Source organism: Pogona vitticeps, chromosome 4 (assembly GCF_051106095.1).
Source record: "Pogona vitticeps strain Pit_001003342236 chromosome 4, PviZW2.1, whole genome shotgun sequence".
Lineage (NCBI taxonomy): Eukaryota > Metazoa > Chordata > Lepidosauria > Squamata > Agamidae > Pogona > Pogona vitticeps.
Genome location: NC_135786.1, coordinates 35,935,863 through 35,948,871, shown reverse-complemented (window position 1 = coordinate 35,948,871; position 13,009 = coordinate 35,935,863). Strand labels below are relative to the sequence as shown.

Genomic DNA, 13,009 nt, shown 5'->3' with positions numbered 1-13,009 from the left:
AGCTAAAAGGTTACTATCAATATCACTTTTGGTTGAATGTGCATCTGGATGTGGTCCTAGTACAGTGAGCATCTGACTGTTCCTGCCACTGAAAGAAGTGCAGTGCAGACATAGAACTACTCTTCAATGGGCATTTGGATGCACATCTGATTTACCTGATAGCCCTTTCTAAGAATCCCCTTTGCAAAATACTCTCCAAAGGACATTTCTTCTGAGGCTAAATACCAACTGGAGTGAGAGACTCAATTGCATGCACTTCTCTCTCTGCTTACAATGTTTGATACAAGATAGCAATACAAGGATGCTGTTTTTGCCCTTAACAGATTTTAATATCTGACTTTCCTGCAGAGCTCATCTATCGAGACAAAGTTCCCATCATGGTACTCCATACGAACAGGACAACCATATTAAAAAGAAGGGCAATGATAAATCATGAGAATTATGAAATGTTTTATGTTCTGGGACAGCTCCGGTTCTTCGCCTTCTCACTACTATTCTGTCAGAATCATTGTTGGGTGATTTTATCCCATCCAAGATGCAGGAAATCCAAAGCTAGTATATCTCCAAAAACCATCTTCTCAACCAATACCTGAAACCCTCCAGCAAAGGAGGGCCTCTGGCTCCAGTAATCATCTTTGCTATTGAACTGGTTTAAGGTCAGTAAGTTTTTCTCCATGTTGCTCTATCCCATGTTCTTCTGTGGAACTCATTTCCTTCCTTTGCTTCAACCCTTCCTCCTCACCAGCTCAGCTATTCCACCTTATTCACCAGAGTGGAAAAGCTGAAGTGGTGAGGATGAATAGTTGAAGCAAGGGGAGGGAATGAGTTTAAAGTGTACAATCCTGGTGTGGAGAAGCAGGCTAAAACTCACTCCCTGGACATTCATCACAACGGCCTCAATGATGGTGCAAAGAATAAGAAGTGAACATGCCCCCAAAGCAAATGCTACAAAAAGTATAGATAAGAAATGCTTTACTTCCCCTGTGAAAAAACATACTATGCATTGCTTTCTGCCTTCTGCCAAGGGACCTTCTGAGAAGAGACAGCAGAAAGCACCACTCACTCTTTGCTAAGTATGGAAAGTTATTTACTCATTCAGCATTCAACATCTTTGGGTGAGACACTCTAGAATGATGGAACTTCTTATTTAGGTTTATTGGTTGCTCAGGTTTTGGATCATATTAACATATATACAGCTACTCATCTCACGTCTATTTGCACCACTTGCAAGTTATATACCAGTCACTCTACTCACTGACTTCCAGAGGTAACAATCTATTTTTATATACTACAGAGAAAAATGGAATGCTAACTATGCTGTCCATCTGATTTTTCATTCAAGTGTTCATGTGACCATAAAACACGATTGGTAGGTTATCTGAAATACAAAGTACACCTTGAAGGCTAATCAAAGGGAAGAAAAACAGGCAGAGCCACATTAACAATTAGAGTTTATTACAATTTTGTTCAATTGATTCAAATTCTCCCTCAGGCAGTTTCCCAGTCCCACTTCTTTGCCGAAACAGAGCTGAACCTGATTTCTGCCAAGGATTTGAACCCCATAAGCCACTGTGCAACATTGAAAACTTTCAGCTGCATACCCCTTCCAATCAGCAGCTCTCCATCAGATCACATACTTTCTGCTTTCAGTGACTCAGCTTACAGCAGAAAAGCATGACCCTTTGAATTCAAGAAAACAACTGAAGATGGTAGTTCCCAGGGTGCAAATTTTCCACTTCTACCAGGAATGCCAAACTTCTCAGACTACTGAGTTTAATATCAGCCCATGGAAAAATATACTATAAAGCAGGCCTAATACAAGACATACTTTTATAACACACAGTACATCAAAGCATACTTTTAGCATTTATTACAAGATCCTCAGACCCATTATGCACAACCAGAACAAATTACAGACCCAATTTACCCCCCCCCAACACAAGTTTTCGCACCTATGTAGGGCAGTGGTTCCCAACCTTGAGTCGCCAGATATTCTTGGGACTAAAATCCCCAGAAATCTTCACCACCAGCTGTGCTGACCAGGATTTCTGGGGGCTGTACTCCAAGAACACCTGGGGACCTAAGGCTGGGAACCATTGGTTTAGGAAAGGTTAAAAAACTTGCTGCTGGTCATCTAGATATTCACCAAAGCTGCATCTAAGATGTATTGTGAAGTCTCATCTGATCAGTTCACTAAACTATTCCCACAAATTGCAAAGATCATGTTTCATAATGATTTCTTGACCATTTACTTGATTTTAGTTAATCCCTCTTGAGAGTACAAGTATCAATCATTTTAAAAGGCTTGATTATTTTCTTAAGGAAGGAGAATTACAGGTAGTTGTGGAGAGGGCAATTGTACAAACACTAGTTTGTAAACAGAGAAGTTTTTTTAAAAAAGCAAAAACATAAATGGAGAACTGCACAAAGACATTAATAGTTTCATAACTGCAGCTGCTTTAAGAAACACAGAACAAATGTTTCCCAGTCTGTGCCCTCTCTGCTGCTGCAGGTGCAGGTTGCAATCCTATATACATTCTCTCTTGAATAAACCCTATTGAACTCAGTAAAGCTTACTTTTGAGTAGACTTATAAAAGACTGTGCTGCTAATCTCCCTAGTACATCAGAGCTGGAATTTTATTACAATGTCTGAACATTGTATGGATATTTGGACCTACAGCAAAATGTAGGCCCAAACATAGTAATTCAGAAATAATTATTAATTTCAACAACTAATGTATTCTCAAAGGTTTTCATGATCAGGACCCAATGAACCTACAACAGTGTTCTCAAGGTTTTTCTTCCTCCTGAAAAGGACAAAGAGCTGATCTCACAGCTACAAATATTCAACTATCCCACATACTACACCAGAACACAGAGTTCTGATTCCTGTCCTCTGAAGATGCCAGCCACAGAGACTGGCAAAATGTTAGGAAGAAAAACCTTCAGAACATGGCCTAACAGCCTGAAAAACCTACAACAACCAACCATTCGACCACTAATATTGTTCTCAATCTTTAATTTTAGTTTCACATTAGAAACTGTGATTAAAATATGTATGTAATTAATGATACATTTTAATATAATGGAACATTCTGGCAAGACGTTAAAATCATTTACTCTGCTTTTACATATTTTTCCAGCTTTGGAAAACAATGATTTCATCCAGGTAGTAAAGGTCCTTCATACCATATCATGTCTCTGGCAACACACATAATGAAGCTCTGATTACTCAGAAATGTGTCACTTTCTCATATTCCGTTGAGTAATACAACCCTTCAATGAGAGTTGAAGTGTGTTAGAAACCTCATGTATTCTTTAACACAATTTCTCCCAACTTGCTGCCCTCCACATATGATGGACAACATTACTATCCAGTATGGCCAGTGGAAATGCCATTTTAGGAAACAGGAAACACCTACACTTGCCTGAAATGTTAACTAACTAAGTAATATGCTGATTAATCCAGACATCACAGGATTCAAGACATAAGTCCTGAAGTTTTGAAATTTTTGACTTCTCTTTACTTCCCCTTTCCTTCCCAAGATGCAGTAAAAGACTGCAGCCAGCAGCTCTAACAAACCTTAACAACTAGAAAGCAGTTTTAATTGCATGAGTCACTGAAATTGTGATTCGGAAAATTTTAAAAGACAAGGAAGATCCAGCATAGTCATACGGTTTTATAGCACAGAAAGCCAGGCAAGGGATGGGATACCTTCATATACAGTAACTTTCTCCACCAGCACCAATGGAATGTTAGCAGTTAACAGATTTGTAGAGAGTTACATGATTACAGTATAGTGATGAGCCCAAAGTGGAATTTGCAATGCAAGTATTATTTTCTCCCATGTGTGGTGCTAAGAGGGAGATAACTTGCTTTTCTAATGTGATGCAAACCTGGATTTGCGCAGCATTGTTTAGCTAGCCCTTCTGCCATTCATGAAGGTACCTTCCTTTCCATTTTCAGAGCAGGGCTCTGTACAGCACTGTTTAGGTAGGCCTTAATGATCAGTCTGGAACCCTTGTGTCTTTTAAAGAACATGTTTCAAAGAGTAATATACAAACAGAAATGCAGGGCGAAAGCTTTCTAAGGAACTGAAAATGTTTCAAGCTGAAAAACATGAAGGCGAAAAGAATGCAGTGGGAGAGGAATAAAAGCAACACAGCCTGGTCCAGAGTCTGTACATGTGTCAGTATAAGAGCAAAGGTGGGCAGGGAAGGGAAGAAAGCAGAGCTCACCCTGCAGCAAAACCACTCCAACTCCTCATCAAGAATGTCTGTATGCAGCCTGTGCTTATGTAAGCCCATACAGAAGAACCAAAAGGAATGCCAGTGACAGAGAGGCAGAAAGACAGAAGGTAGGACCAGGCAGGCACAAGTGAGGAGAAAAAGACCTACTAATGCCACTTGTCTGGTCAAATAATGATTTCTAGGTGGGTTCAGCAAAGGAGAAAAGGGACTGTCTGAATGTACAGGGTTGCTTAGCAGGATACTTCCATGGTCTGAGGAGTTCCACGGACATCAGCGGCCTCAGGTATTCCATGTTTTGCTTCTCCTGGGTTGCTGCTCTGAGACCGTGTTTGGCTGCTTTCCCCGGAACCTACACTTGAAGATGAATGGGTCCGGGAACGGATCAGCCTGGTCATGCTAGCAGAGGGCACTGTTAGGAGAGAGACAGTGAATGCCAGAAATGAATAACTGCAAAATGTACTACATATTAAAAAAGGGTAAAATGGTCGGAAAATAGAGAAGCAGCTGGAAAACAAATAAGGTATGTTTATCATCTTGCTCAGAATGTCATGATTTGGAGAACAGAACAAGGTTACCTCAGCAGAAATAAGCTTCCCAAAGCCAAGGCTATGGAAGCATCATGAAGGTGAAGGTATAGGAGTAAAAGCAAGGGAAGGGCTTCAGCCCATCTCCATTCCTTCCGCGGATACAGCATCCCTTCATAGCTTCCCTCTCAGCTCATCTTACTACATGCAACTGCTTTTTTTCAGATGCACCCCTTCCTTTACATTAACTCTATGAAGAAAACATGCGGCAGGAAATTCCATGTTTTCCTTAACATAACATTCCATTTTCACAAGTGTAAATGAAGTGGATATACATAGCTCCAGATCGGTATCTATTGTTTCACTTACCTAGTTTGCCACAGCCCTATACACAACATACAAGGGTGCCTCCTTGTGGCTTTTGTTCCACTCTCTTGGATGTTATGTATAGGGTTCCCTCGCATCTGTGGTTTCAGGTATCCACAGTAGATCATGGAACTGATCCCCCGCGGAGATGGGTGTCCTACTGTATATATGATCAAGGGAAGGATTCTTTAGGCCTGGAGTGGGCAATTGTTTCCAAAGTCGTCACATCCTTTCCTCTTTGTGTAACGGACTGCTCATTTAGATTTTGAAGTAGCCAGAAATCATACATTTCACTCTAGGATCACCACTGAGCTACAAACCATGCAACAGTCAACCAAATGCAAATGAAGGCATTAAAAATTGTAGTGGAAGAAGTGTGCAATGGGGAGGCCTAGAATGCAGGACACCACTAGGCCATACAATAAGCAGTGCAATGCATCAGAAAAGAAAAATGTAATCCAGCCAAATTAGACACACACTTGAAGGTACCTGACTCAGTGTTCAGGTGACTGAGTTGCACATAAGGGACTAGAAACAGAGAGAAGAGAAGGAATGGGAAACACAGTTAGTGGAGTCACAACACAGCTATCTGCATTATATCTCCTGGAGTAATATATTAGCATAATATCAGCTTGGGTGGTTCACATAATTTCTGGTCTTGACCTTCAACATACATGTCTTTTTGTACTGACAGTATAACTCCATGTCAGAAAAAGCATGCTAACTATAGGTTAACGAATTTCAACTACCTTGACAATCTATATTTTCCAGATGAAATTCTGACAAATTAAACTGCATCACTGAAGAATTTAGGAAACTGGACAAATTCAAATGTATTCAGAGAGAGAAAAAATAAGATGCAGTATCTAGAAGAAGAGCTGAGAGATAATGTTGATCCTCACAGGATAGTGTGGTCCTTGAGTACATGGGAAAACTTCCATCAGTGATGCCTGTACCACGAAACATGGATGTATCTTTTTGTACTTAGAACAGACTCCTCTTCCAGTCCAGCAATATCTGTGAACCATACTAGACCATGACACAGAGCACCAAATGTTTAAATGGAAACTATTCTATAGGAGTATAGTGTCTAGATCAAGGGAAGTGACAGTTCCACTCTATTCTGCTTCAGTCATACCTCACCTAGAGTATTGTGTCCAGTTCTGGGCACGTCTATTCAAAAAGGACGTTGACAACCTGGACTGTATCCGGACGAAGGCAACCAAAATAGTTGAAGGTCTGGAAGCCATGTCCTATGAGGAGCGGCTTAGGGAATAGGGAATGTTTAGCCTTACAAAAAGAAGGTTGAGAGGGGACATGACAGCTATGTTTAAATATTTGAAAGGATGTCATGTTGCGGAGGGGACAGGTTTGTTTTCCAGGGCTCCAGAGACTAGGCCACAGAGCAACGGTTTCAAACTACAGGAAAAGAGATCCCATCTGAACATTAGGAAGAACTTCCTGATGGTCAGAGCTGTCCAGCAGTGGAATAGGCTGCCTCGAAGGGTGGTGGAGTCTCCTTCTTTGGAGGATTTTAAGCTGGATGGCCATCTGTTGGGAGTACTTTGATGGATGTTCCCGCATGGCGGGGGGTTGGACTGGATGGCCTCAGTGGTCTCTTCCAACTCTATGACTCTATCATGTCAAAGGTTTTAATGAGGACTGCACGATGAACAACCCCTGATCTACCTCTTTCCAAAATAAGTTGGTATTACTTACTATAGCCCATCCCTTGGACAAAGTACTTGAATGCTTCAGTCAGTTTCCCAGGCTGGAAAAAAAATTGAAAGCAATTAAGTGTAAGAATTAAATGCAAGTAATGCCAGATAAGCTCTATGTGTTTCCCCTCAAACCAGGAGCCCCCTTAAACAAAAGCTCACCTGGACCACCTGTGGCAGGCCTCCACAGTCGGCCATCTGCAAGAGAAAAATGAAGAGTGTAAATAACATTCAGATTAAAAAAGAATTGAAACAACAAAGCAAGCTTAAAAACCAATCCATCAAGAGAAAGAACCCAATATTATGCAGAGCCCTGGAAACTGAATTTTTTTCTTGAAAAACTAGGGTTTTCGGCTTCAAAATATATCCAAGATCAGAAGAGCTGGAAACACAAGTATCTGCATGGATACTACTGATGTCCCAATTCAAATAACTGGGTAGACTCAGTCCCAAAATGCTTTCTCCCAGCATCTTCACTGGATCCCTCTGATAATTCACTTTCAATAAAGCTTGAATTGTAGGCATTCACTGGAGTATTCAGTCAAACAGTTCAAAATTTAACTGTATGATCCTTTTCTTCTGGCTACCAACTAAGAAGATATAAATAGTCTTGAAAGAATGTTTGCCTATTTATCCCAAAAGATCTCCAAAACAATAACTCTGGCAACACGTAGATTTGCATGGATGCTTCTATCCAAATTAAATATACAGTATATGGATTGGTTATGGTTCAAAATTGATTCTCTAAAAGTCCCAGTTGGGAACTACCTTCAATGGCTCCTAATTATAGATGTTTAGGAGCTACTCTTGTTACCTGCATCGTATAAACTGTAGCCATGAGATTCTTTTCTTCTGATCACACCTTAGTTCATCCATTGTCTACCAGACCTCTGATAACTTTCTTTTCTTTTATTACACAACAATACGTAGCCTAATCAGTATGTCAACAACTTGGCTTGGATGAAGACACACTATGGTTGCAAACCATGTAAGCTTTCCACTGTAATAAATGAATGAATGTAATTATGAAATTGATGATCTCTCTAAGCTTTTTCCCTAGGAAGCTGGGCTGAGGGCGAAGGTCAGGTCTGTTTGCATGGATGCCTTGCTGAGTTTTTTTTTCCTGGGCTTTCTTTTTGTCTCCTGACCGCATGGCCTGGGGGTGGGGCCTAGGGGTGGGACTTCCTGCTTTAAAAGAGCGTGTCCCAGGACTCTGGACCCTTTTCCCTAGGAAGCTGGGCTGAGGGCGAAGGTCAGGTCTGTTTGCATGGATGCCTTGCTGAGTTTTTTTTTCCTGGGCTTTCTTTTTGTCTCCTGACCGCATGGCCTGGGGGCGGGGCCTAGGGGTGGGACTTCCTGCTTTAAAAGAGCGTGTCCCAGGAACGCGCGCCAAAATTCTCAAATTTTGTATCTGGCCTTAATATGGTAAATAGGAAAGTTAATTAGATTTGCATAAGCCGGGGAGTCAGGAAAGCTTTAAGGATCAGATCATACTTTTGCACTATTAAAGAGCAGGCCGGGTAGGTGGGGCTCGTCAGCCATGGAAGGCAGCCCATCTAGGAGAAGGAAAACTCCGATTTCAAACCTCCACTGCCTTGTGGCTATATCCACTCATGGAAAAGGCTTCAGGAGTTAACCTCGAGGCAAAATCCAAAGCTGGAGTCCCGAAGGCAGCATGTGTCATACTGCCAACTCCTGCGACATTGCTGGAACCAGTTGTATTGGCTCTTGCCTTTCCATTGGACCATTTCAGCAATGTGGAGAGGGGGGATCTGCTGCTTGGGTAACAGCCTATCCTCCATATTACCTTACCCGGGCTTCATGCTCTGGAGAGGACACTCCTCGATTCAGAGCATGTTACCATAGTCTCTCGAGACTGAAGGATGCCTATGCTATGCTATGATCTCTCTAAATTTCCAAAGAGGGACCTCAATTTATGAGTGAGTGGAAGTGATTACTGGCTGATTCAGTGGAGTGCAGGGGTAAAAAAGAGTAGCATGAAATAAACAATTAGTTTGAGTAAGAGGACAAAGCACTGGGGGTGGGAGATGTGACTCATTGGATTCCCACCCAGAAGATTTGCTATTAATTTAAACATACAGTTGAGCCTTGACTTATGAACGCCCCTACTTATGACCATTTCGAGTTACGACCAGCTCCGGCAGCAAAGTTTGGCTTCTACTGTACTTCCAACCAGAGCTTCCACTTACAAACAGAAAAAGGAAGGGGGAAAAGGCGGGAAATTCAAATTGCTAATTGTAGGTGGCGATGAGGCTGCTTCTTTGTAGCTCTTTTGCCCCAGCAATTAGAGAGTGTGCGGCGTCGTCGGAGGCTTAGGACTGCCTTTTCTGCTTCTGAGAGCATGTGTGTGTGTTTGCATGGAGGCTTTCGGCTGCCTTGTAAGGTAAGGTGCTGTTTTCTGCTTTTTAAAAACTGTTCTGGGTGTTTCTGCAGCATGGTTTTGAGCTGGGTGGTTATGTTTCTGTGCTGTGATGGGTCTTGGGGGGTGTTTCTTTTTTGGGATTTCCCCCCATTTTCGATGGGTCTTGGGAATTTTGTTGCTTTTTGGAGTGTTTTTCGCCATTTCCGATGGGTCTTGGGAGGTTTGGTTACTTATTTGGTTTTTTTCCCCATTTCCGATGGGTCCTGCGTGCTTCCCTTGATTTTTCCTTTATTTTCTTTGCATTTCCAACCTGCCCCCTTTGTTCTCTGTGCATTTCCAATCTGCTCCATTTATTTTCTGTGCATTTCCAATGGGTCTTGCACGCTTGATAGCTTTTCTCCCCCCGCCCCCTGGCCGGAAGGGATTAATTGCATCTCCAATGAGTCTTGCAGTGACTTTTTGTGATTTTTTTCTTCGGCTGGAATGATTAATTGCATTTCAATGCATTCCTATGGGAAATGGCGCTTCGACTTACGACCATTTCAAGTTACGTCCATCTTCTGGAATGGATTATGGTCGTAAGTCGAGGCACCACTGTAGCTTCCTAGGAATGGGAGCCAAGTCAGACATTGCCCACTGATTAATTAAAAAGGGCTACAAAAAAGGACCAGGACTTTATTACATATGCCAACTAATGTAAATTGCCTCCAAAACCAATCCCATATAAATTCTAGACTTAACTTTTTAAAGTAGAAGAAAGCTCTCTCTGAAGCATTTGTTACAAGCTCATCCCCACCTGTAATTCTGTACAGTATCCAGACTATATTTTTTTAATGCAGGTGTATTGCGGTTCCCCAGACCCCTTCCCCCTCTTTCATCTTGGAGAATGGCACACAGGGATATATTTCTAGAGATCTCTGTAAAAGCCACACAAAGCTCTAGAATGTCAGATCAAAATACAGGTACCTAAGGTTTTTTGTTACCTTCAGGAGTGTTGTATTCATTGGATCCAGTCTTGAATTGCATTCAACCTACAAATGAAAAATAATATTTTATTTTTTCTTTATTCTGTATCTAAATATGCAGGTCATCATTTAGACAGAATATCTATGAAAGATCGAGTAAGTGTGGAGACCAGATGCAGAAACAATGTACCTCAAAAGTCAGAAGTGGAAGGCTTAGTAAACAGAACACACATGTAAAATTAACTGACTTTAAAGATCACATATTGGAAAAACAAGAGTTCTCTTGAGCATCTGACTAAGCAGAGCAATATTTTTGATGAAACTGATATACCAGCTTCTATGACATAGACAACTTTCATTTATAATGGACCTGAATTTTGTTTTTATTGGACTGTGTTCATATTCTCCTTCAGTCTAATTGGAGCAAGTCACTATTTCACAGCCTAATCACCTTGCAAAAATGCTAGAAGATTAAATTATGCCCTGGCCTTATTGCAATAATCACAGGATATAAATGTGATAAAATGTGAGGATAGAAAGTAAACAGCAGGACCTCCACATAAATATACAAATTACTAAACCTGTATAGTTGATACTGAAGGTAGAAATGCAGAATAGATTGCTAATTACTGCAATAAAAAAAATCATGGTGGAGAAAATGCAGTTGATCTGAAAACAGGAACAGGGAGCCTGAAATGGGGGCGGGGCGGGGGAGAGAGGCAGGTAGATGGCAAAAGCAAATCAATCAAATACATCTCTCAGGGCTACAGTTAATATTACTTTGCCTTCTAGCACCTTACAGAGAGTAGCAGTAAATTGACTGAAGAAAAAAAAGGACCTGGGTGATCATCCCTGCTGAGATATTCAGCAAGGTGAGCACTGAGGCTATCATCACTTCACTCTAAATTGCCCACTTCTTCCTTGCCTCTTTAAGATATCAAGAGGAGAAATTATGCCTGTCAAAGAGCTATCACACATTATTGGTTGCAAAAGGGTTTTAAGCTCACTCATGAATGAAGGCAGCTCTCTCATTTAATACGAGTTCAAATGGTTATGGGAGATCTGAAGAGTTATTTTACCTTGACTCTGCAAGGGACTGAACAAAATGTAAGAGGAGTATAAGGGAGTGTAGTGAAAGACTTGGCAAACCTACCACAGCTTCAACTGCAGGTGAGCTGTCCCCAACCACCAATAAGACAGGGCACCTATGCAAAACACACAAGGTAACAGTTGTAATCCACACACACAACAGCAACATCATTTTCTGTTGTCAATAAGCTCCGATAGAGCAGGAAATGCTAAAAGCACTAGTGCAGGCCTTTGCTGTGAACCTATGAAGGTCCACCTAGCTTCTAGGTGGGGTGGGCATTTGATGGAGGGAGGTTATATACATGGCCCTGTTCCCATCGCTCTTCAGGCTCCATTGGGTCTCTGGTTGTAACACCTGAACAGGGCTATTGTTCCAAGCAAAGACTTAAGAACTGACTAAGCATAACTTACTTGAGTGTTTTTCCGGCCTCTGTATTTGTGCCCAGGACTGGTCTCTCAATGTCTAGATCTCTGCGGCTAGGAAACAAAGGCAGAAGTACTGAGAAACACAAGGAAGTAGATGGCTGGTACAATGGTCTTATGGAATCAGCATACATATCTAGTACCTGGGCTGTACATTTACAAAACTACTGAGTTGTATTAAACTATACCATTTGGAATAAACAGTTTGGATTTTTAAAATGTAGTAATATCACAACTGTAACATATCAAACATTTTTAGTCCTTCATCTATCAACACTAAGGAAGCCGTCAGCTCATAAGAAACAGACTGTATCTCAAAATAGGGAGCTTGGTAAGATAATTATGACCGGATGTCTCCGTTCTTTTATTTTCCTTTTGAGACAGTTGTATGTGTGTGCATATGGCGCATCAAAGCACACTTTGGGGGAAAAAGGCTTTAGCAGATCTTGCACATTTTATTCATTTTGACCCTTACACATTTCTGGCTTAAAGGACAGGTTCTTTCTATGTTTAGGTTTAGATGTAAATTGTACCTGCTTCTCTCCAAAACAAAATAAGAAAAAGAATGCAGCTGGCAAGACATTTTGCTGAAGAGAACAAAACCTACTAATTAGAAATGGTACTGCTAAGACAATTTATCTGAAGTATACCGTATGAGGAATGCTCTTTAGAAGCACAACACAATCTGTTTTTTGTTGCTACTCATGAAAAACATGTTGGCTTTTCCCAACATATTCAGCCATCTGTTACTGGAACACTATTTATATTTTTAAGGCTGGGGAGTGAGGGAAGCACACAGGATTCTATATCAGTTACAAGCATCATGTACCTGTTATAAGAGGTGACGAAGAGATGAAGATTTTCTTGATTGATGTCCTGTGCAATATGATGTCTGTATGTTTGGATCAGCTCCAGATTAGCTTGTAGTTCTTCCTGGTGCAGAATGGCAAATATTCTAATCAACTACAGTAGTTTGCTAACAAGATTATTTTGAAAAATAATTTAACAGGCATACTAGGAAAATATTGTCTAAGGAAGAAGGTAATGTGTTTTTGAACACTGCACTAAGGATAACTCTGCTAAGGATTCAAGTAAACCTGACAGCAACAAGCCTATGACCAGATCATTGCCCATCACTGATTTCTTTACTATTATATCTTGTTTGGCCCTAAAACTTTTAATTTATAAAAAATGAGATACGTAAATAAAAGATGCAATATGATGTCTGTATGTTTGGATGCTTGTTATAATTGTGAAATACCACACCTTATATCTCGTACAGACACAAG

The 13,009-nt window shown here is 40.9% G+C and overlaps 1 protein-coding gene across 4 annotated transcripts in view; it reads right to left on the bottom strand.

The window, feature by feature from the left end:
- Window positions 1-1,434: 1,434 nt before the first annotated feature.
- The window catches only part of NDRG3 (NDRG family member 3), a 58,726-nt gene continuing 47,151 nt past the window's right edge, over window positions 1,435-13,009 (bottom strand). For 2 of the 4 annotated variants that reach the window (XM_020782421.3, XM_072997048.2), the window contains exons 10-17: window positions 12,550-12,653; window positions 11,709-11,774; window positions 11,362-11,413; window positions 10,227-10,274; window positions 7,023-7,058; window positions 6,862-6,913; window positions 5,632-5,670; window positions 1,435-4,661 (exon numbers count right to left, since the gene is read on the bottom strand). In XM_020782421.3, coding sequence (XP_020638080.3) covers window positions 4,483-4,661; window positions 5,632-5,670; window positions 6,862-6,913; window positions 7,023-7,058; window positions 10,227-10,274; window positions 11,362-11,413; window positions 11,709-11,774; window positions 12,550-12,653 — 576 coding nt within the window. In that variant the 3' untranslated portion in view covers window positions 1,435-4,482. The remainder of the gene's footprint in view (window positions 4,662-5,631; window positions 5,671-6,861; window positions 6,914-7,022; window positions 7,059-10,226; window positions 10,275-11,361; window positions 11,414-11,708; window positions 11,775-12,549; window positions 12,654-13,009) is intronic. The other 2 variants (XM_020782422.3, XM_078393269.1) reach the window with 1 other exon arrangement.